At 38.1% G+C, this 24,163-nt stretch overlaps 2 protein-coding genes across 3 annotated transcripts in view; both read left to right on the plus strand.

Annotated features, from left to right (window-relative positions):
• The window catches only part of LOC109261388 (protein BEX1-like), a 166,143-nt gene that overhangs the window by 24,328 nt on the left and 117,652 nt on the right, over window positions 1-24,163 (plus strand). The gene's annotated exons all lie outside the window — the stretch shown is intronic.
• TCEAL8 (transcription elongation factor A like 8) lies at window positions 10,486-12,646 on the plus strand. Its single transcript, XM_019431790.2, has 3 exons — window positions 10,486-10,604; window positions 11,000-11,070; window positions 11,670-12,646. Exon 3 carries the CDS (start codon window positions 11,710-11,712, stop codon window positions 12,061-12,063), a length of 354 nt encoding a protein of 117 aa, XP_019287335.1. The 5' UTR covers window positions 10,486-10,604; window positions 11,000-11,070; window positions 11,670-11,709; the 3' UTR covers window positions 12,064-12,646.

Here is a 24,163-nt window from a genome sequence, read left to right on the forward strand (position 1 = left end):
CTCGGCCCCTCCCCTGCTCTCTCACTCAAAATAAATAAATAAATAAATAAATAAATAAATAAATAAATAATAAAAAATTTAAAAACAGGGGTGCCTGGGTGGCTCAGTCAGTTAAGCATCTGACCTCAGCTCAGGTCATGATCTCATGGTTCATGAGTTCAAGCCTCGCATTGGGTTCTGTGCTGACAGCTCGGAGCCTGGAGCTTGCTTCGGATTCTGTCTCTCTCTGTCTCTCTCTTTCTCTCTCTGTCTCTGCCCCTCCCCTACTTGCTCTCTCCCTCTCTCTCTCTCTCAAAAATAAATGAAACATAATTTTTTAAAAATTAAAAACAAAATAAAAAGAAGAGAACAATCAGCCAGCTATTAGTGGAGCTTAACAGCTAAGTATGTTCAGGGAAAAAGACAGTGAAGAGAACTGACAAAACCATTGTCATACAACAGTGACTGTGGGCATACCCAATTCTGTGCCCTCTCAGGAACAACAAAAGAGTCTTAACATAGCTGGGAAGAAATGGACATGACTAAAATAGCCAGCCACTAAACAAACAAGCAAACAACAACAATAATAAACCCCAGGAGAAGAACACAAGTACTCAGAGTTGCTAAAATGTATTACCTAAAAAATTGCAAGACATGCAGAGAACAGGAAAGTATGCCCATGTATGGGGAGCAAAGCAGGCAATAGAAACTACCTGTAAGAGTGACCAGATGTTAAATTTAACAAAAACTTCAAAGTAGCCACTATAAATATATTTCAAGAATGAAAAACCCTGTGATTAAAGAATAAAGGCAAGTATGATAACAATGTTATATCAAGTAGAAAAAAATTAAAAAAGAGATATTATGAAAAGAAACAAGTGGAAATTCTGAAAAGTACAAAGAATGAAATAAAAAATTAATGAGAGGAACCAAACAGTAGATTTGAGCTAGCAGAAGAAAGAATTTGTAAATTCTAAGATTCATAGATTTTATGTAATCTAAAGAAGAGAGAAAAAAGAAAACTGAATAGTCTCAGGGAAACATAGAATAGCATTAATTGGACTAACGTACATAATGAGAATACCAAAAGCAGAGGGAAAAGGAGGAGAAAAAAAATTCAAAGAAATAAGGTTTGAAAACTTCCCAGATTTAATGAAAAATATTCATCTACATATCCAGGAAGCTCAGTGGATTTCAAGTAGAATACATACAAGAGATTGGCAAACAGACACAACATTGCAAAATACTGAAAGCCAAAAACAAGAAGAAAATATTGAAAAAAAACAAGAGAAAAATAACTTCTAACTTATAAGAGAACCACAGTAAGATTAATAGCTAATTTATCATCAAAATAATGGATGCCAGAAGGAAGGAAAACAACATATTCAAACTGCTCACAGATAGAACCTGTTAGCCAGGAATTCTGTGTTCATCAAAGTTAATTTTCAAAAATGATGGCAAAATAAAGAAATAGATAAAAAATGAATCTGTTGCTAGCATTCTCACCTTACAAAAAATACTAAAGAAAGTTCTCTAGTTCTGAATGTGAATGACCCCAGACAGTAATTTGAATCCATGGAAAATAAAAGCACACATACAGGTAATTATGTAATTCTAAAAGACAGTACAAGTGCATATTTTTCCCTTTCCTTCTCTTAACTGATTTTGAAAAGGAACTGTTTAAAACAGTACATTTGTAATGTGTTGTTTGGGGCTATAACATATAGAGCTGAAATATATCTGCCAATAAGAGCACAAAGGAGATGGGTGGGAGCAAAGCTGTATTAGGATAAGGACATGAATCCACAAGGTAACTAAAATACCTCTGAAGAAACGAAGAGAACCAGAAGTGATAAATAAGGAGACTAACATAATTCTATGAATATTACTTGCTATCCTTCTTCTCACATCTTTCATAAAAGACATAAAGTTATGTAAAGTAATAATAAAAATGGATGGGCTTATAAGATTTTTTGATGTGATATGTATAACAATATTACCAAAATGAGTGGAAAAAGGGAATAGGACTGTATGGGAATGATGTTTCTATGTCTTACTGGAGTTTAGTTAGTATAAATATGAAATAGATCCTGGTAAGTTAAGATGTATGTGCCAAGTCCTAGGACAATCATAAAGGAAACACTTCTGAAAAATATAATGAAAATGTTATTAAAGAAACTAAAATTCTTTATTAAAATATATTCGGGGCGCCTGGGTGGCTCAGTTGGTTAAGCGTCCAACTCTTGGTTTCGGCTCAGGTCATGATCTCATGGTTCATGGGTTCAAGCCCCACGTCAGGCTCTGTGCTGACAGCATGGACCCTGCCTGTGATTCTGTCTCCCACTCTCTCTGCCCCTCCCCTGCTCTCTCTCTCTCTCTCTCAAAAATAAATAAACATTAAAAAAAAGTTAAAAAATATATTCAATTAATGTAAGGAAAAGGAAGGAAAGGGAGAATAGAGGAACAAAAAATACATGAGCCATATGACAAACTAAAAGTGAGTTGGCAGAAATAATTACAATTATATCAATAATAACATCAAATGTGAATGAATTAAACAACTCAAATGAAAGGCAAAGATTGTCAGACTGAATTTTAAAAAGATCCAACTATATGCTGTTTATAGGAGACACACTTTAGATTCACAAGTAGATTGAAAGCAAAGGGATGAAAAAAATATAAATCATGAAAATCCGAGGCATTGTATTACAGATGAATGCCCTAACCTTATGAAAGGGTGGGGGGAAAAGAGCTGACCTAAGATGCTTTGGAAAATAGTGTTTTCGCTGTATATTATAAGGATGAAGACAAAAAGAACTGACAAAATAAATTCTGTGCTCTTATTGGGAAATTTGTTTCCCACAGATATAAATGACAACAATTCTGAAACTACTTTAAATATACAGTAGGGTTAAATCAGTCAATCAATCAATCAATCAATCATATATAAAGAGAACCAGGTTTCTCACTGTCAGTGACAGAAGTTAAAAATAAGTGGACGGACTGGGGTGCCTGAATGTTTCAGTCAGAAGAACATGCAATTCTTGATCTTGGGGTTGCAAGTTTGAGCCCCACATTGGGTGTAGAGATTACTTAAATAAATTTAAAAAAAAACTTTAAAAATAAGTGGAGAAAAAGCTAAATTAATACCTGTCATAATGGATTAGAGTCATAAGTATAAGTATGAATGTATGTATTGTGGGGAGGGGAGAAGGAGGGAAGGAGAGATACAGACACAATAAATAGATGCAGGTATACATACATCTCTTTGCTCTATCAACTGAGAAGTCCTAGAAACAATGACACTCCATTACCAACAGATACACCTTGCATTCAGATCTTAATTATATATGATTATCCAATAAAAGTAACCAAGATTTCTTGGAGAAGTGGCTGATTATTGGGCCATTGGAAAAAGGAAAATACAAGATGAATCTGGAATATCTTGTAGTACCAGAAAGCAAGGAAGCAGAAAAAGGATAAGGGTATGCTAACCTGAAAGAGCCCCTATGGCCAAGGGTGGTACAATTTGGGGGGAAAAAACCCAAAAACAATAATGATCATATTGAATTATAATGCCAAAGGTTTAAAAATTCATGAGTCATAGTGATAGAAACAAAGATTTGTATCAATAAGTAAATCGGGGGAGGGGGAGGACAAATCTTTACAGAATAATTTAGAAGTATTAAATGTAGAAGGAAATGAGTGATATAAAAATTTACCATAAGAACATCATTGTAATAATTGCTGCAGGAAAAATCCACAGAATATTTTTCATAGTTTCAAATTATTTGACTCCTATTATTTATTAATTACTATGGTTATTTTCTTTTCATTTTTAAAAATTTTTTAATGTTTATTTATTTTTTAAGAGACAGAAAGAGACAGAGCATAAGTGGGGGAGGGGCTCAGAGAGAGGGAGACACAGAATCCAAAACAGGCTTCAGGCTCTGAATTGTCAGCACAGAGCCGGACATGGGGCCCCGACTCACAAACCATGAGATAATAACCTGAGCCAAAGTCAGACGCTTAACTGACTGAGCCACACAGGCACCCTACTATGGTTGTTTTCAAACACATATCTACAAATTCCTTGGTACTCCCCCATCCAGGGGGTAGAACTTAATTCCTCTCCTCTTTAATGTGAGCTAGACTCGGTAACTTGCTTCTAACAAATAGAGTAAAAAAAGAGAAAAACAGTAACTTTATAAGTGGAGAAACCCAGTAGACATCATCTTAACCAAGTGATGAAAATTAACTTCACCATTGATTGGTCATATTGATATCATGTAACCCTGATATTATGATGAAAATGGCATTTCACCTCTGTGATATTCTTCTTCCAAATCAGTAACTCTGGTGTAATTATGAGAAAAATATCAGACAAACCCAAATTGAGGAACATTCTACAAAATACCTCACTCTTCAAAAGTGTCAAGGTCATGAAAACCAAGGAAGACTGAGAAACTACAACAGTGCAGAGTAGACTAAAAAGATGTGTTAACTTTGTATCCTGGGTTGAATCTTGGAATAGAGAAAAGTCATTTGTAGAAAACCTGGAGAAATCTGAATAAAGTCTATAATTTAGTTAATAGTAGGGCACAAAAGTTAATTTCTTTATTTTTATAAATGTAACATAATTATTAGACAAAGCTGGACATAGGGTATATGGGAACTCTTTGTACTATCCTTAAAAGTCTTCATTAGAACTAAAATAATTTCAGAACAAAAACTTTAAAAAAATACACCAGGCTGAATTTCAAGAACCCATATAATAAAACTCTCTTAATGAATGAAACTAAATAGCTGAGAAAACAAACTGAAATGTCATTACATGGACTCATTATTCAGTGAGAAAGGGAGAATTTGACAGACTACAGTTGACAGCAATTACTTGAAAAAATAAAACCATTCCATGTTATGCCAGAAAATTTGAACTACTTAATAAACTAGTTATGCATACATATATCTATTTATCATGTGTATGTGCATGAAAGAGTATTTTCTAAATACTGTTATGCCACTTCCTTCACTCAAAAATATAATTTTAATTTATTTTAACATTTATTTAGTTTTGAGAGACAGAGAGAGATAGAGCATGAGCAGGGGAGGGGCAGAGAGAGACACAGAATCTGAAGCAGACTCCAGGATCTGAGCTGTCAGCACAGAGCCCGATGTGGGACTCAAACCCACAAACTGTGAGAACATGACCTGAGCTGAAGTCAGACACTCAACTGACTGACCCACCCAGGGTCCCCCCAAAATATTATTTTAATATAATTCAATGTCACTTATATGTACATTTTTCATTCCTTTTTATATCTACACAATTTCTACAGTATGGATAATTTATTTAATCATTCCCATATTGATTTAAATTATTTCCGCCAACTTAATTGTTTCTATCAACATTGGAGTGGTTACAAAGTTGAACCAGATAAAGTTTTTGTCCTTATGGCACTTTTAGGTAAGGGAGGGATACAAAGTAGAAAGCCAACAAAACAGGGTGAAAGTGTTAGGATGGGAAAATACAGCATCTAAAGGATAATGTAGAACAGGTAATGTAGGCAGAATCAAAAGGCCAGCAGAAACTTTCTTTTTATTATAAATTTAATTTTTAAAAGCACCAAGCCTGTTAGCAAGGACACTTTCTCTCAAACAACTCAGCTTCTGCCACAGGAAAAGGTTGCCTGGCCCAAGCTGTAGTACAGCTGATGTGTGCCTACCCTGAACCCAATAAGAGGCTCTACATAGATATGGATCTCAAGGTTTAATTAAGCAAAACAATCTAAAGAATCTACCTGAGGTGGATCTTGAGCATGCTGTCATATTAAAAGTCTAAGCAGACCAACTCAAGGATTCCTATTAACTGTGGCCAACATGGATACCATGGGAACATTTGAAATGGCAGTGGTTATGACACAGCATTTCAGGTTCACAACAATTCATAAGCATTATGCCCTGATAACCAGAAACTCTTTGCCACAATAATCCACAATGTGTGCAGCATTTAGCTGTGAGTTCAGGAAGCAGGCAGAATTATCTGGCAGAGATGAAAAGTTGTGCTTCAAGATAGGTTCATTTCCTTGAACATGGCCAATGGCTATTCTGAGTAGTTTGTGAAACTTTTGAAACGTATCCATGCCAAATTTCCAAATGTCAGGGAATATAGTATGGAGGGATGGTAGAAGAGTTTACTTTGTGAAACAGATACAGTCTAATTGGAAATCATGTTTTCTGTGTTTCACTTAACAGAACATGAGTGGACTACTCTCAGTAGAACAAAGACCCAATGTATTATGTCTGCTTGTGCTCTGAAGGGGCGAATCATCTCATATGGTGGCCACTTGAATCTACACTATGCAGCCAAATCTTTGGATGTGGAGCAGATTTTGCCATGCTGGGAAGGATGCTTTCAATCCATACAGAGTGTGCTAGAGAAGTGAAGGAGAGGAATAGCTGTCTCAAGCTCTTCTATGGGATGAGCTTTGAAACAACAATGAAAAAGAAATATGCAGGAGGAGTTCCTGAATATAGAGATTCAGAACAAAAAACTATGGAAGTGACTTCTAAAGGGAACACAGAGGGGCACCTGGGTGGCTCAGACAGTTAAGCATCCAACTCTTGATTTTAGCTCAGGTCATGATCCCATGGTTCAGATCCAGCCATGCATTGGGCTCTGCACTGACAGCCTGACAGTGAGGAGCCTGCTTGGGAGTCTCTCTCTCTCTCTCTCTCTCTCTCTCTCTCTCTCTCTCTCTCCTCTGTCTCTCTGCCCCCCCACCCCCACTAATGCTCTCTCTCTCTCTCTCTCAAATAAACATTAAAAACATAAATAAAGGGAACATAGAAAACAATATTCTGGATATCACAGTCTTGTACAAGAGCTCCTGGATGGCAAAATGCTACCTTCCTTTCTTCTGCCCTCACACCACTTGGAGGACTTTGGGCTTTGCAGCCATCCCTAGTGTCCTCTTGGTACATGAAAACAAGACATTGATTAGGTCAGAAGCTCAGGGTATCTACTTTCTAGAACTCATACCTTTATTGTTAAATTAATATGTGCACATTTTTCATTCCTTTTTAAAAATAGTTTTCACTTTAATATAATGCTGTTATATTCAAGTATCTACTTATATTTATTTTTCTATTTCAAATTTTTATTTAGATTCTAGTTATTTAACATATAGTGTAATATTGGTTTCAAAAAATCTACTTATATCTAAAAGCTACTGTGATTAATTTAATTTTGAAGGTAGCTATGTGTTATATTGATGCACTGAAATTGCTCAGGGATAAGAATAAAGGTAAACACCTGTATGATCTTCCTGTCAGTGTACACCAGTGAGTGTCCAATCTCTCTTGTCAGTATTTAGGAAAACAGGGTCAATATTTTCTATCGATATTTCCTTAAAAATGGTGTCAAAGGTGCTCAGACTACATGTAAGGAGAATAAGCAGAGGAGGAGGCAATGAAACTTCTGCTCCATTTTTTTGTGCAGACAGAAAGAAGTTTCATCTGTGAGTCAATCTGCAAACAGCTCCTTCTGAAACTCTGAGTTTTTTGGGAGATGCACCGTTGAAAATTATAAGAGCCACTCAAGCAGCATGTAAGCTGAAGCCTGACACTCCCTCCACTCCCCATCTTCAAACTACATCTGACCATCTGCCTGATTAGATATGCCTTCCCTCCAAATACACAGAAAAGTGCAAAGGTACAAGGCAACTTTCACTAAGGGCAATATAAGAGGTACAAACCCTGTATGTAGAATAGAGAGGGAAGGGAGAGATCACTTCCAGTTGTGGTGGCTTTAGAGTCTGGGTGATGAAGTCTGGGCTCCTAAGAATGAGCAGGACCAGGATTTAGGAGGAAGTGGAGGGCAATCAGGAGGAAGAAAATGGCATGTTAAGGACAAAGAGAGAAGAAGGCATACTTGGGGCACAGTGAATGAGAGTTCCTTTTGATGCAGTAGAGAAGTGTAATGACAAGGTTGTGAACATGGGTCCTGAGAATCAATTCTGATCAATGTTGAATGTCAGGATGAGGAAAGTAGGATTTATTTCTCTGATGGTGGGGTTGCCATCCAGGACTGTCGAGCAGGAGAATAACAAGCTAAAAATAAGGAAGAGTAAAGTTGGATTTGATGGTAATGTGCTAGGTAAATTGTAAAGGGAGAAGGAGGCACTGAAAGCAGATAGGTCAGAGAAGGAGTTCCCTTAACAGTCAGGCGTGAGGCAATAATGTCCTAAACCTATACACAAATGTTTATAGGAGCTCCCTTCATAATTACTCAAAACTAGGGACAACTTAAATGTCCTGCAGGTAAATGGACAAATAAACTGTTACATCCATATAACAGAAAGTTACTCAGCAAAAAGAAAAGAATGAACTATCAGTGCTACACGAAATAGCTTAAATGACTTTCCAGGGCATTTTGCTGAGTAAAAGAAGCCTGTCTCTAAATGTGATATATTGTAGATTTCTTTTATATAACATTTTGCAAAAGACAAAACTATAGGAATTGGGAATAGACCAGTGGTTGCCAGAGTTCAAGGATGGGGGTAAGATATGACTACAAAAGGGTAGCATAAGGGAGTTTTTTTGGAGGGGTGACTGAACTGTATCCTGATTGTGGTGATGATTACATAAATCTATACTTTTGTTAAACTTCATAGAACTATCCACACAAAAAAAGGGACAATTTTATTGCATGATAATATTTTTTTAAAAAATCAGAGTTGTCCCCCATTAAATGTAACATCTGATGGGGCACCAGGGTGGCTCAGTCGGTTTAAGCTTTGGACTTTGGCTCAGGTCATGATCTCACGATTTGGTTTGTGGGAGCGTTGGGCTCTGTGCTGACAGCTCAGAGCCTGGAGCCTGCTTCGGATTCTGTGTCTCCCTCTCTCTGTCCCTCCCCTGCTCACACTCTGTCTCTCTCGCTCTCTCTAAAATAAATAAACACATTTAACATGTGAAAGAATGGAAACATTTTGTCGTAGTTAATGATTACATCTTTATAATTCACTGTCTATATTTACATTGAAAACTCTCTCTTGAATAATAGAAAATGTATCCCTCAACTGTGGAATAAATTATTCATGCTTAAATATAAATTATGAAGCATTAAGCCTGAAAAAAATATTTATTTTTTGAACCTTTCCTTTCCCATGGCAGGCTTTGTTGTTGGCTGCCTCATCCCCCTGCGACCATCCTAGGCAAAAGATTCCTTACTTCCTCCTTTCCCTGACTCCCCAGCTGACTCCATTAGCCAGAATGCCATTTCTGGCAACAACACACCTTCAAGTACTCAAGATTATGAGTTGTTAGGGTATCATTTTCCACTTTTAACTAATATTTTTTTGCAGCACTGATGTTCTCTCTGCTTCTGATCATAACAATTATGCATGTTGATAGTTCTCTTTTTGAATGGAACAAAGTGAATGATACCAGAATATCTTAAGAGTGCTATGAATGAATGAAAATTCTACCTAATAAGCCTCACACCAAATGGTGAGATATAGGGGACCAAATGGTGAGATATAGGGAACTCTCTCCTTTCTGAATGTTTGAATGTATGAAAGCTATTTGAGTTCCAAAATAAAGTTCACTCTGAGGAAAGCTGGCTTTTCTGTGGACTCATCTGATTAACAAGGCACCAGATCCTAGAGAACAGAAGAGGTCTGTCTGAAGTCCATTTGAAACCCAAGCGGAATTCATTCATCAGTCATCAATGAAAAAATCAGGCTTCTAACACTTGATAACTTGAGTTCAGCCAGAGAGAGAAAATAGTTGATTATTTATATAAAATTGTTAACAAGAGAAAACTGGGCTTCTTTCCACAGATTAATCTGGGAGCCAGTTTTTTTTAAAGGTGCACTTTTAATAAGATTATTTTTTTCTAACACATCAATATGTTGTGCAAACTGTCATTTCATTTGTAGCCATTACGAAATTTTTCCGAAGTCTTAAAAATTGATAAAACTATCTTGTCCTCCATATTGTGTCAAATATCGACTATAAGGCATCTTTTTTAAGTATCATTGTAAAATATCATGATCATTTAATATCATACTTAAAACATTAAAAAATTCAAAAGAAGTCGTAAAAAAAAATCCCACACTCTCACTCCTACATTCTTTTCCTGCCGCCTCTACCCACCACCTTCCCCCATCTACCTCCTTCGCCCCTTTTAATGCTAGTTAGGACTCCAGGGGAAATGGTGGACTGTAGGTCTTCCTGGAGGAGAGGAGGTGGGCGAATTTGAAGCAGGAGAGAGAAGGAGATAATTCCCAAACGAAGGAGAAATGGTCGATTAACCCCTAAAAGCTGATCCTCCCTGGCAATCCAAGAAGGGCGAATAGCAACTGCAAGAGTAAGATACCAGTTCTATTGTCTGTGATTGGCAAATACGAAAAAAGATTGACAGTATCAACTGGAGGGAATGCAGGGGGCGGACTGCAGTGTTAAATGGGAGGGGTAACTGAAGACTGGAGCCCATTGATGACGCGACCCTCACGTGATCAGGAGTCGACGTGTGCAGAAGTCCTTATAGTCCAGGGCCTGTTTCCCTGTAGCTGCTACGTATTGCTGGAGAAGGAGAAAAGTGCCCCGGATCCTTTCAGGTCAGTATAAAAGCGGGCGCTGCGTTGGGGATCCTGAGGTCTAGGAACCAGAGAGCAAAAGCTAGTCAGGGTCGCCACTGTTTTCCTAACATTACAGTCCGCCAAACTCCCATTTTTTGCAGGAGATTTGGGGCTGTTTGATGGGGGTGGGGGATGGGGGAGGAAAGGCAGAATGCTAACCAATTGAGGGTTCCTAGAGAAACAGAAACAATTTGGGAAATAACATGTGTCTTCCACTCCCTGCCTGCAGGGAGCCGGGGGGCACCGGGGAGGGAGGGCGGGGTTGCCTTAAAAGGAAGGAGAGGACAACTTTAGATGAACAAGGCCTAGAATCGTGAAAAGGATCCGAGATTCAGGTACTGGCCTGCTCAGCAAGCACTTCTGTCCTTCTGCAGGACTCTTGGTCTTTGGACGCGACACAGATCGAGTGAGGGAAGAGGCAGGAAAATTCCCTGGATCCCTGCAGGTCAGTGTAAGGTTGCCTCAGGTCCCTTCGGGTGGGGACGGGAGTGGGAGTGGGAGTGTGGATGACAGCAAAGCAGATCCTGGGGTCGCCACAGCCTCTCCCCATCCGGATTAAGCGCCGGAGGCCTTTGCAGAGCCTGCAGCGGAAATGGGGCGGGGGCGGGGGAGGTAGGAGAGACCGGGAAGGGGGAGGGGAGGCCAGATACTGCACCACCCGGTCTCAGGTGAGTGGCGGGAGTTTGGAACCTCTTGGGAAAGCCCAGGAGGGCGGGAATATTGGAGACAGGCCTCTAAGGAGAGGGTTAATTGCTTCTGCGCTGCTTCCGCTTGTGTGCTAGGAGAGGCCTGTAAGCAGGGCCTGCTGGGAAATGGTGGGCTGGAGCGGGAGAAGGGAAGATGGAGCTGGAGCCAAACGGGGAGGGAAGGAAGGTGGAGGAAGGGGTGGAGTCAGGGGAGTTCTGAGCTTGAGGACCTAGCTTTCTCTAGTTGGAAAACTTAGACATATTAGGGACCTGAAAGAGAAGAGGCCAGTCGCTATGGGAACCCATACTATGGCTGGTCTATTTGTCTGGCATCTAGTTTTGTTTCCTTGTTTTCTAGAATTAATTTATTCAAAAGAAATAACAGAAAAATACTCAACATGCAAAAGTCTTGTGAAGAAAATGAAGGAAAACCACAGAACATGCCAAAGGCAGAGGCAGGCCGCCCTTCAGAAGCTGTACCACAGGAGGCAGAAGGAAATCCTCAACCTTCCGAAGAAGGTGTAAGCCAGGAAGCAGAAGGAAATCTTAGAGGAGGGCCGACCCAACCTGGCCAGGGCTTTAAAGAGGACACTCCTGTGAGGCATTTGGACCCTGAAGAAATGATAAGAGGAGTAGATGAGTTGGAAAGGCTTAGGGAAGAGATAAGAAGAGTAAGAAACAAGTTTGTGATGATGCATTGGAAGCAAAGACATTCACGCAGCCGCCCTTATCCTGTGTGCTTTAGGCCTTGAATTTTTTTGTCTGATATTAAATCTGGCCCCTGCTTTCTTTCTGTTAGCGTTTTCTGATGTATCTTTGACTTTCGTTTTATTTTAATCATCTGGTGGAATTTTTTTTAGGTAGTTCCCTTGTTACCAGCATCTCACTGGATTTTGTATTTTGACCCATTCTCCAGGTCTGTTTTTCAATTGGAAAGTTTCACACATATGCATGAAAATATATTCATACTATATTGTAAAGTAAAACATAACCGGTTAAAAAGCAGTATATTTAGTATCAGCTCACATATGTAGGATTAAATCCCAAATTGTGTGTGTGCGTGCGTGTGTATACATACATACATATATCAAAAACTGATTATTTCTGTGTAGTGTGAGCTTTTTTCTTTTTGCTTATATGTATTTTTTCATGAACACATGTCACACACACAAAAAGAATAAAAGTTTTATAAGTAAGAGTCAAATAATTTGCAACCGGCTTATAGGGGCAATGGGGGCACCTAAATTCTTGATGGAATAACTAAAAGAAATATGTAAACCTCAAATTACCTCTGGATCTCTTAGCCAGAGGAATAAAACTGGCAATTATTACAGATATACTTGCTTAGACTCAGTCTTTTCATGGGGAAAATATTTGCCTCACAGAGCTGCTGTAAGGAAGAAATGAGGCAACTCTGAGCCGTGCCAAGTAGACTCAGTCCTACCTGTGCATACAGAACTCCAACCCACTACAGAACATCAGTTATTGGAGGGAGGTCCCTGGCATGACTTACCTGTGCTCAGGAACAAGTTCACTAGTAGGCAGGGCATTGGGGGCTTCCATGCCAGTCATCTGCTGTTAAACCCCACTCCTCCCCTGGGTTCTGCCATGCCTGGTGGGCACTGCTACCTCTTCTGCTGGGTCCTTTACTCTGCTGGCCCTCACTGCTCCTGACACATTGGAGTGCTTGGGTGCCAAATCCCACTCAATTTCCTGGAGTCCTTACTGGGTTGAACCTCCATTCTTTTCTGAAGCCTGTCTGCTTTATAGTGACCCTTAACACAGGTGAGACTGCCCTAGGATTGCTTGAGCCACAGTGTCTTGCAGAGTTTTTAGCAAAACAGCCCCTTTTGTTTTTAATTCCAGGACGCTTCCTCTAACTAGGAGTCAGACATGATGAGGTCATTTGAGAAGTAGGACCAAGGTACAAGTTTGAATAAAAAAAGTGCTGTAGTCAGAGTTGCTGCTTTAGGTCTAAGGACTAACTAAAGTTTTGTCTTCCTTCTCTTGTGAGATGATCTCTCCCTGAAAGCGCCTGGCAGGCTTGTCCTACTGGTTCAGAAGACTGAATATGCATAAATTGCGCAAAACAATACAGGAAACCGATCTAAGGGAATAGTTTCCTTCACCCCATCCCATCCCCAGTTGAAACGTGAAAAAAGAAAAAAAGACTTGAACTGTATAAATGCACTAATAGAAAGGCTACTATATAAATGTTCAGGATTTTATTTCCCCTACAGAACAAAAACTATCTTTTCTTCCTGACAGCCTCACATACTTGTGTTTAACTGAGACATCATGTTTTAATATTTAATTGATTTCTTGATTATTACTAAGGAGCTGGTGTTGTCCAAATTCTGCTATCGACTCAATAGTCTTCAACAAATCTTTTTATTTCTCTAGTATCATGGCAAGCAATTCCAAAAGGAAAATGCATGATGTAGATTGCACTCCAAATGTTTTCTCAAAGTCTTGCATAATCACCTGCATTAGAATCACCTTGGAGAGCATCTTTAAAATAATGATTTCTGGGGCTGACCTAAGACTCATTGACTGGCTGTAAAAGTAACAGCAAGTTCCTCTAGGGGATTATGATACACACTGAAGCATGAGGATGACTGGCATATACAGTATGCTTTACATTGTTTCAAATATGAACCCTAAAATAATTAGGAGACAATATGGATGAATTTTATTGAAATTCAGAAAGTAGAGGTCTACAACAGTATTTATATTTTTAAGTATGAACTATGAAAAGATTGACAGATTTATACATAAAATTTAAAAGATTCCCCTTGATAATGAAATACAAGATAAAAAGACAAGGGAAGAAATGTAATATTAGATACATTTTTTCTTGACTGAACACCATGTTTGGCCATGCATTCACTCCTTTTAATATGAGTTAAATATATTCAGGTACCCTTTTTGTGATCAGCACACAAAATGGTTAGCCAGTCCTATGCTTTTTGGCTTTGTTTTCATTTTTTCATTGTGATATAATTTGGGGGGATCTTCATGTCTCCAAACTATTCTTCAAAGTTGCAACAGCTGGATGGATGCTAGTTGGGCTCGACTCTGGTTGGAGTGAGATGAACTTCTAGGTCCTCATTGCACCAGTTCTACAAGACAGGGTAAATCCATTGTCCTGGTTCTCAGAGGGGCTGTGCTCAGGTAGTCACTGAGGTAGACTTGGCTGTGCTCACCCAAGTCACTCCTCCTGAGGGTGGCTCTGACTATGATTTCTCTGTTCCAGCCTGCAGCAGGCACAGACTCTCTTAAGATGATGGCTGGGCTGCCCTGGACATACTTGGAGGACAACACCTGTCCTCATTGCAGTTCAGAGCAGTTTACCTTTGCTTCCTTCTCCCCTTCTCTTTTAAGGAACTTTGTGTATGGGATGAGATAAAGCCCCAAAGATTCATAACCAGAAACATTGGTTTATGATCATCTTTGTCTATGCAATTGTCTGAACTGGGTTTGGCCAGGTAACTTGGAGATAAAGCTGAAGAGATTGACTTTTCTCTCAGAGTCCAGTGAAGTAGCTCCCAAAACAATTGGGATGAAAATGGGTATAGATTTCAGGCAAGACCTCTATCATTCTCCTACTATCCAGCTTGCTCAGACTCCCAGAAGGCCTCTGTTGTGTCTGGGCCTGTTGGTGTGGTTCTGCAATAACTCTGTGTGTGTGTGGTGCAGTGCTTCTGATGTCTGTATCAGCCCTGGCTCAGGGATATAGGAAACCCCAGGTAAAGGAAGCTTACAAGAGTATGTGGTCCTACAGTTCAGGAGAAAAGGGGTGTCACCTCCTGTTTGAACAACATCCTTGCACTGTGGGCTCAGCCCCCAACTTGGGGGCCAGAGGAGTTAAGCCGTAAGTTGGTATGAAGATGCATTTGAAGGCATTGATGGTAGAGGAAACAATTGTTACCATTGCTCTTTTGGTCTGTCATCTGAGGAATTATTACCACTTTTTTTTTTCATATCCTGAAAAACTGGTTGGGCAGTAAGGTGAAGATAAAATTCAAGTTCTTGGGTTTAGGAAGGCAAAGTGGTTAAGTGTATGGCCTTGGAGTCAGAAAAAACTTGGGTTCCAAGCTGGGCTCTTTCCCTTACAGCGTGTAACATTGCATTAATCACTTATCATTTTTTCTTGGAGGACGCCTACTATCTTTGAGACTAGACCATTCATGGGCTCCCTGGAAATGGAACTCTTAGACCAAAGAGGAAATTTCCTCTCCATCACCATCACTGCTGTTATCATCATCATCATCATCATCATGATCAATGTCATTATCATCATCAAGGGATGGTATTGAGTGAATACTCAGTGGATTCCTGTTGGGTACAGGCCACATACTGTGAAGATTTCTAATGATCAATGAGCAAGCCCTGGCAACCTATCATCTGAAAGAATGAGGCCAGTATAATGGAAAAGCAGTGGCTAGAATTGGATTCTCTATGTATAAAAAGTGTGAGCCCAGAGTGGTCCATTCATCTCTAAAATGAGTATGACTCTACATACACCCACAAGACTGTTGTGGGAAGTTAGTGCAGAAAACTATGAAATTCCTGGCTTACAACAGGCCCTCATAGAACGTTAGATCTTTGATCATCCTTATCAACATCATCATCATCATCATCATCATCATCATCAGGTGATGCTGAGATAATACTCAAATACAAACTCAGAAAGTCTGTGCTTCCTTGACTCCATATCACCCTTCCAAAGCAAAAGTCTATTCTTGTTCCTTTCATTCAACCTCATCCCTTGCATAAAAGAAGCAAATAGTGCATAAACTAAATGGAATAAATGTTATTCATTTAGAATTATAAAATAAATAATTGAATTCCATATACATTTCCAGCATTTATGCACTCTGGTGGCATGTGTGAATTTTAGAACGAGAAAATTTCCCTTTTTACATTTCCATGTTATTTAGCTACCTGCCTTAAAATTTGAAATCATGAAGAAAGTCTTTCTTTCATGAATTACAAAATATGGTGTAGAAACATCTCACTGACATGGAAAGGTATTTCTGACGATCATACTGTTTCATGAAAAAGCCAGCTGCAACACACACACACACACACACACACACACACACACACACAGAAGTTAAAGAGAAATATCAAAATACTTCTAAATGGTATTATTATGGAAAATTTATAGCTTCCTCTTTGTTCTCTGTATTTCCAGTTTTAACTGTTTCAATGAGCATATGGATTTTTTATAATTAGAAAAGGATCATAAAGGTGAAAGTAGTATAATTCTGTTTCTCCTATCCCTTTAGCTGAGATAGGGCCTGATGGCTCTTCCAGTTCTTTGCATTCTGTTCCATCTTACTTCTGAGAAGAACCTGGTATAAGTGTTAGACCTCTGAGGGTACTGGCTGTGAAGCTTCCCCTCTCTGGGCCACTCTCCCTTGTGTGAAATCCTGTACTTCTGTCTTTGGTCACAAGGTGGCATTTCATAACTACTTTCTAAATATTCTACTACAAAGTGACATTAATTTTTCAAAAATAAAATAGCAATAAACATAATTTTCAAAGAACATTATGAAACTGATTCCGAATTCTGCTTTTAAAGATACACAGATATAGAAAAATACTGGTAGGATATACCTTCAGTTACATTTGCCTGAGCTTCCAGATTTACATTTCATTTATTTACTCATTCACTGGATGCCTACTGTGTAACAGACTGTGCTAGACAAAATCAGTTTATCCAACCCAGACTTTTCTCCTGAGACTCTATATTCAACTTCCTGTTAATACTGGCCACATGGACTAAGATAAATGTTAACCGACAATATTGCATAATTTTGTATGGACACATACTCATCACTTTGCCAATTTATCCCTTAATCCTGGAGGCTCACCACGTAAAGTGAAGGCAGTATGAAAAAAACTGGGAAAGTTTAGGTTTAAAGTAAGAAAATTTTCATTGAAATGGACATTTTCTTATTTCATAACACTTGTAATTGATCAAAAGGATTCTTAGTAAACTAGGAAATGGATTAATAATATAAGGTTTCAAATACAAGACATACCTATACATCTAGGGTTGAAAGTTAGAGTCTACATTACACATTTGACAACCATTGATGTAGATGATTTCCATGGTCTGCTTCCTTTCCTTCCTTTATTGAGCTCCTGCTAAGTGCCCTGTCCCTTGGCTAGGTCCTGAGACACAGCAGTGAACAAAAGAAAGTTCCTGCCTTTATGATGTGCATATTCAGATAGACACTCTTTTAAAAAAATTGAAGTAAAACTTACACACAGTGAAATGCACAGATCTTAAGTGTATACAATTGTGTGTAAAATAGGACACTTCCATTACTCCAAAAAATTTTCCATCACTCCAAAAAGTTTCCTGTCCCTTTCCATAGTCTGAATATACTACAATTTGTTTATGTACTCAGATATTTTGAACATTTGAGTTATCTCCATTTTTGTCTATTATAAATATAGCTGCTATGAACATTCTTGCATAAGTTTTTTTTAATGAATATGTGTTCTTATTTCTTTTGGGTAAATATCTAGTAGTAGAGTTGCTGGGGTATAGAAAGAGCAACTGTTTGACATTGTATGAAATTGCCAACAGTTTTCCAAATTGGTTGTACAACATTTTGTACTCATACAATGTATGAGAATTTCATTGCTCCACATTCCACCAAAATGTCAATGCCATGAAAGAATGAAGGTGAGAGAACTATTCTAGATTAAAAGAGATTAAAAGACATACCAACTAAATATAATGTTTGAATAAGGATGGTAGATAAGAAAATAGTATTACATTAATACTAAATTTCCTGAAGCAATCATTGTATTGTGCTTGTTTAGAAGACTGTCCTTATTGTTAGGAGATAAAATGCTGAAGTATTATAATATCTGTGATTAGCTTCAAAATGTTTCAACATGAAGAAAGAGAAAGTAAATATGTAGCATAAGAGAGAAAGCAATTGGCAAAATATTAATTGCTGAATCTAATCTAGATGAAGGGATTAAGAGTATATGGACATTCACTTTATTATTCTTGAAATATTTTGGAAGTTTGAACTTTTTCAAAATAAAAAGTTAGTGAAAATGGGGGGAGGTGGTGGGGGAAAGCATAGATATCTGGTCAGCTCTCCAGAAGAAAAGGTGGCTAATGAGAATCTAGAGTCAAGATTGACAAATTCGGTTATCTGCAAACATGAGGTGATAGATTATGCAAATTTAGAGGAACACAAAGACAGGGACAGCTGCTTGAACTCTACTTGTGGAAATAGTTTAAGAAATCATTCCAGAGGCCAACTTGTTGGGACAGCCCACCACATGTTATCAAGACTTTTTTGTAAAAGTTAGAATAGCAGGGCACCTGGGTGGCTCAGTTGATTGATCTCCTGACTCTTGATTTTGGCTCAGGTCATGATCCCAGGGTTGTGGGATCAAGCCCATGTCAGGGTGGAGGGTGGGGTGGGGCTCAGCATGTAGTATGTTTAAGATTCTCTCTCTCTTACTCTCTCTCTCTCTTTCTGCCCCTCTCCTCTTCTCACATGCTCTCTCTCTCTCTCTAAATTAAAAAAAAAAATAGGGGCTCCTGGGTGGCTCAGTCAGTTGAGCATTGGACTTTGGCTCAGGTCATGATCTTGTGGTTCATGGGTTCGAGGCCTGAGTGGGGTACTGTGCTAACAGCTCAGAGCCTGGATCCTGCTTCAGATTCTGTGTCCCCCTCTCTCTTTGCCCCTTCCATGCTTGCTGTCTGTCTTTCTTTCTCTCAAAAATAAATAAAAATTAAAAATTAATTAATTAAATTTAATTTAAAAATAGCAATATCTACACACCATGGATAGGATTAGATTATTGTGGGAGGAAGAGTGGAGCTTGAGAACATCTAAATATCCAATTAAAGGAAATGACCTTAGAGAGTTAAGACAAAAATATATACTTTAATAAGAAGAATTGAATATATTGTATGAGATATTGATGATGTGAAAAGACTATGTGAACTGCTTTGCCAGCAGGGAACGTATCAAAAAAGGGGAGTCACGGAGACCAAGGTTGGACCTATCCCATTCAGCCACCATCCAAAACAGGATGAAAACAGTGGTCAGAAGCCCTAGAGCAAGTGTTCACAGTCAGGAAGAAAATACAGCAATGGTAGGAATGGAGTAACAAGCGGTGTGAGGATGCAGCAAGGATGGGAGTAAAGAAAAAGAATCCAAAATAAGAGTAACGTAACCTGTATTTACAGCAAAGCCAAAGGTGAAACTGGACTCAGACTAGAAATATATCAGGACTATAGTATAGTGGTGTACATAAAGTTACCCTCCAAGAACAACATTTTATACTAATGTTCTAAACATTCCACAAACGGAGTTCATCTCCAATAACAGCTAAAAACTGATATGAAAATATATAAAAAAAAATGTTTTCTACTTGTCAGGTTCTTCTTGTCTTTGAGAATTCTGTAAAGGTAGAATGAAGATTTCCCAAAGTTATGCTGAATTCATAGAGCTGTTTAAGGATTATTGAATATGACATTCTGGAATCACCTTAAAATTTTTTTTTAATGTTTTTATTTATTTTTGAAGGAGAGAGAGACAGAGCATGAGCGAGGGAGGAGCAGAGAGAGAGGGAGACACAGAATTTGAAACAAGCTCCAGGCTCTAAGCTGTCAGCATAGAGCCTGATGCAAGGCTCGAACTCACGAACTGTGAGATCATGACCTGAGCCGAAGTTGGACGTTTAACCGACTGAGCCACCCAGGCGCCCCTGGAATCATCTTTTTTTTTTTTTTTAAGTATATTTATCTAAGAGATAGAGTGAATGCCTGAGTGTGTGGGGGAGGGGCAGAGAGAGATGGAGAGAGAGAATGCCAAGCAGACAGTGTGGACCCTGATGTGTCTTGAATCCATGGATCATAAGATCATGACCTGAGCTGAAATCAAGAGTCAGACACTTAACAAACTGAGCTACACAGGCATTCTTGGAATCAGCTTTTTGTAGGATAGGACAATACTTTAGGTGGGGAGATCAGAAAGGAGGCTGTTGAGTAGTTTAAGGGAGGTACAATCAATAGGTCTTGGTAACTGATTGGATGTGGACACTAAGAAAGTCTGGTTTAGGAAGCTTGTTGAATCTTAGTGTTTTAATGTAACTTAATTTAATTTAATTTAATTTATTTTACTTTAGACCAATATAGTTAACATATGGTGTTATATTACTTTCAGGTGTACAATATAGTGATTCAACAATTCCATTCATCACCCAGTGCTCATCATGACAAGTGCACTCCTTAATTTGCATCACCCATTTACCCATCCCCCCAATCACCTCCCTTCTGGTAACCATCAGTTTGTTCTCTATAACCAAGAGTCTATTTCTTGGTTTCTCTCTCTCTCTTTTCTACTTTGCTCCTTTTTTCCCCTTAAATTCCACATATGAGTGAGATCATATGGTATTTGTCTTTCTCTGGCTCACTTATTTTGCTTAACATTATACTCTTTAGCTCCATCCATGTCATTGTAAGTGACAAGATTTCATTTTTTTCCGTGGCTGAATAATATTCCAATGTATATATCACTCCTTTATCCATTTATCTGTTGATGGACATGTGGGCTGCTTCCATAATTTGGCTATTGTAAATAATGCTGCTATAAACATAGGGGTGCATGTATACCTTTAATGAGGGTTTTGTATTTTTTGGGTAAATACCCAGTAGTGTCATTACTAGATTATAAGGTAGTTCTATTTTTAACTTTTTTGAGGAACCTCCATACTGCTTTCCACAGTGGCGGCACAGTTTATATTCCCACTAACAGTGTAAGAAGGTTCCTTTTTCTTCACATCCTTGTAAACATTTGTTGTTTCTTTGTTTTTGGCCATTTTGATAAGTGTGAGGTGATATTCATTGTAGTTTTGATTTGCATTCCCCTGATGAATGATGTTCAACATCTTTTCATGTGTCTGTTGATCATCTCTATGCCTTCTTTGGAGTAATGTCTGTTCATGTCTTCTGCCCATTGTTAATTGGATTATTTGGTTTTTGGGCGTTTAGTTGTATAAGTTCTTTATATATTTAGGATACTAATCCTTTATCAGATATGTCTTTTGCAAATATCTTCTCGCATTTAGTAGGTTGCCTTCTAGTTTTGTTTCTTTCACTGTGCAAAAGCTTTTAATGATGATGTAATCCCAATAGTTTCTTTTTGCTTTATTTCTTTTGTTTCAGGAGACATATCTAGGAAAATGTTGCTAGAGCCAATGTCATCAGAAATTACTACCTATGCTCTCTTTTAGGATTTTTATTACTTCACACCTCACATTTAAGTCTTTAATCTATTTTGAATTTTTGTATATGGTGTAAGAAAGTAGTCCAAGTTGGGGTGCCTGGGTAGCTTAGTTGGTTAAGCGTCGGACTTCGGCTCAGGTAATGATCTCACAGTTCGTGGGTTTGAGTCCCGTGTCAGGCTCTGTGCTGATAGCTCAGAGCCTGGACCCTGCTTCTGATTCTCTGTCTCCCTCTCTCTTTGCTCCTCCCCTGCTCATGCTCCATCTCTCTCTCTCTCAAAAATGAATAAACATTAAAAATTTTTTAGAAAGTAGTCCAGGTTAATTCTTTTTCATGTAGCTGTCTAGTTTTCCCAGCACTGTTTGTTGAAAAGACTGTTATTTCCCCCATTGGATATTCATTCCTTTGTCAAAGATTAATTGACCATATAATTGTGGATTTATTTCTGGGTTTTTTATCTTCTTCTATTGATCTATATGTCTATTTTTGTGCCAGTACCATACTACTTTCATTACTACAGCTTTTTTATATATCTTGAAGTCTGGAGTTGTGATACCTCCAGTTTTGCTTTTCTTTTTCAAAATTGCTTTGGCTATTCGGGGTCTTTAAGGTTCCATACAAGTTTTAGGACTGTTTTTTCTAGTTCTGTGAAAAAATACTTTGTATTTTTATAGGGATTGCATTAAATCTGTAAATATCTTTGGGTGGCATAGACATTTTAAGAATATTTGTTCTTCTAACCCATGAGCATGGAATATTTTTCCATTTCTACATTAATTAAGATAAAGATCCCAGAGAGATTTTGGGTAGGGAGAGAGAACTGAAAGAGAAGACATTTAGTACAAGGTAGAGAATATAGGTGGTGAAGTCGAAAAGTAAGTTGAATAAAATAGCATGGAACTCAAAAGAGAGATATATGGTAGAGACACAGTTTTGGAAGTCAATGTTTATATGACAGTGTAAATCATAGGATCATTTGAACATTGTAGTAGGCTGAATATTGTTCACCAAGGATATCCAGTTTCTAAATCCCTGGAACGGGTAAATTTTACCTTACATGGCAAAAGGGATCCTGCTGATGTGATTAAGTTAAAGATCTTGTGATGGGGAGATTTTCTTGGATTATGCAAGTGGGTCCTAAATGTAATTGTAAGTGTCCTTATAAGAGAGAGGCACAGGGAGATTTGACTTCAGAAAAGGAAAAAGCAATGTGATAATGGAAGCAGAAAATATAGTAGCACAACGTAAGGCAAAGAATGTCAGCAGTCAACAGAAGCTGGAAGAGGAAAGGAATGGATTCTCTCCTGGATCCTTTAAAAGGAATCAGACTTGACAACACCTTGAGTTTAGCCTTGTAGAACTCAAAATTTGGAGTTCTGGCCTCCAGAATTCTAAGAAAATACTGTTATTTTAAGTTTGTGGTAATTTGTTACAGCAACAATAGGAAACTAAACACTAAAACCTTTTCATTTTGAGAATAAAAAAAATGACTGTGAAAGAACTCAGATACCAGTATTTCAGGGGGCCTATTGCTTATCGGCCCTGAATACAAGTGGTGGTGTCAAACAGATCTGGATTCAAATTCAGGTCTGCTCTTAGTAGCAGTGTGACTATGGGCAAGCTATTTAAACTATATAACTAAGTTTCTCTGTAAAATTGAGACAATAACAGAGCATCTGTCAAAGATCTGTTGTGAGGATTAAAAGCAAATATCCAATTATGCCCCAGTGCATAGTAAGAACTTCATAAATGGTGATTTTGGAGATCCATATGTATAAGCATGAGTTACAGCTATTATTGTGTACTTAGTAAACATTTTTAATGTGGAGATGAATCAACAATGCTATTTTTTTTTGGAAGAGTTGTATTACATTGTTCAGCTGAGTTCAACAATGTATGAGAGCATGTGGAGGCTTGGTGGCAAAGCCTACACTGTTAATAAAAAGTTATTAACAGCATTCATTTAGACTGCTGTATGTGTGTGTTGCATATATATTTTTGGGAAAAAATAGGTCAAAATGCAACTTGTTAAGGATGTGAGATGGCATCAAAATCTTTTTCTACTTTAATAGTTACTTTTTCTATTAAGATCTCTCTCCTTCCTGGTCCCCTTAAAAATTTCAGGCATTTACACAGAAGTTAATTATAGTTATAATGCTAATGATAAGCTCCCTTTACATATGAAAATAAACTTGAACTGATTTTTAAATTTCTTGCTTCTTACTGTGGTGCCTGGGCGGCTCAGCTTGTCACATGGGCCCTCTCCATCCTCCAACGAAAGGTGAGGTAATCTACCTAAGACCCTCTGCCTTTCCCCCTAAAGGGAGGTGATGTTGCCTGAAACAATCTTTTCTTTTGCTAATAACTTCTTTGCCCCACCCTCATGCTTAATAAAGCCAATTTTATCTTCAAATTTATTAGGTTGATTTTTTTTAACACAGGTCAGAAGACTTACCTGAATATGTTAATTATAGAGTGGCACAGGATTTAAGTTCAAGCTAAAACATTACATTCCTTACTCTATCCCACACAGTTTGTATCCCACAGATCAATCTATAAAGCTAAGTACTGTG

The sequence above is a fragment of the Panthera pardus genome, unplaced genomic scaffold (assembly GCF_024362965.1).
Source record: "Panthera pardus isolate Hobbes unplaced genomic scaffold, ASM2436296v1 HiC_scaffold_27, whole genome shotgun sequence".
Lineage (NCBI taxonomy): Eukaryota > Metazoa > Chordata > Mammalia > Carnivora > Felidae > Panthera > Panthera pardus.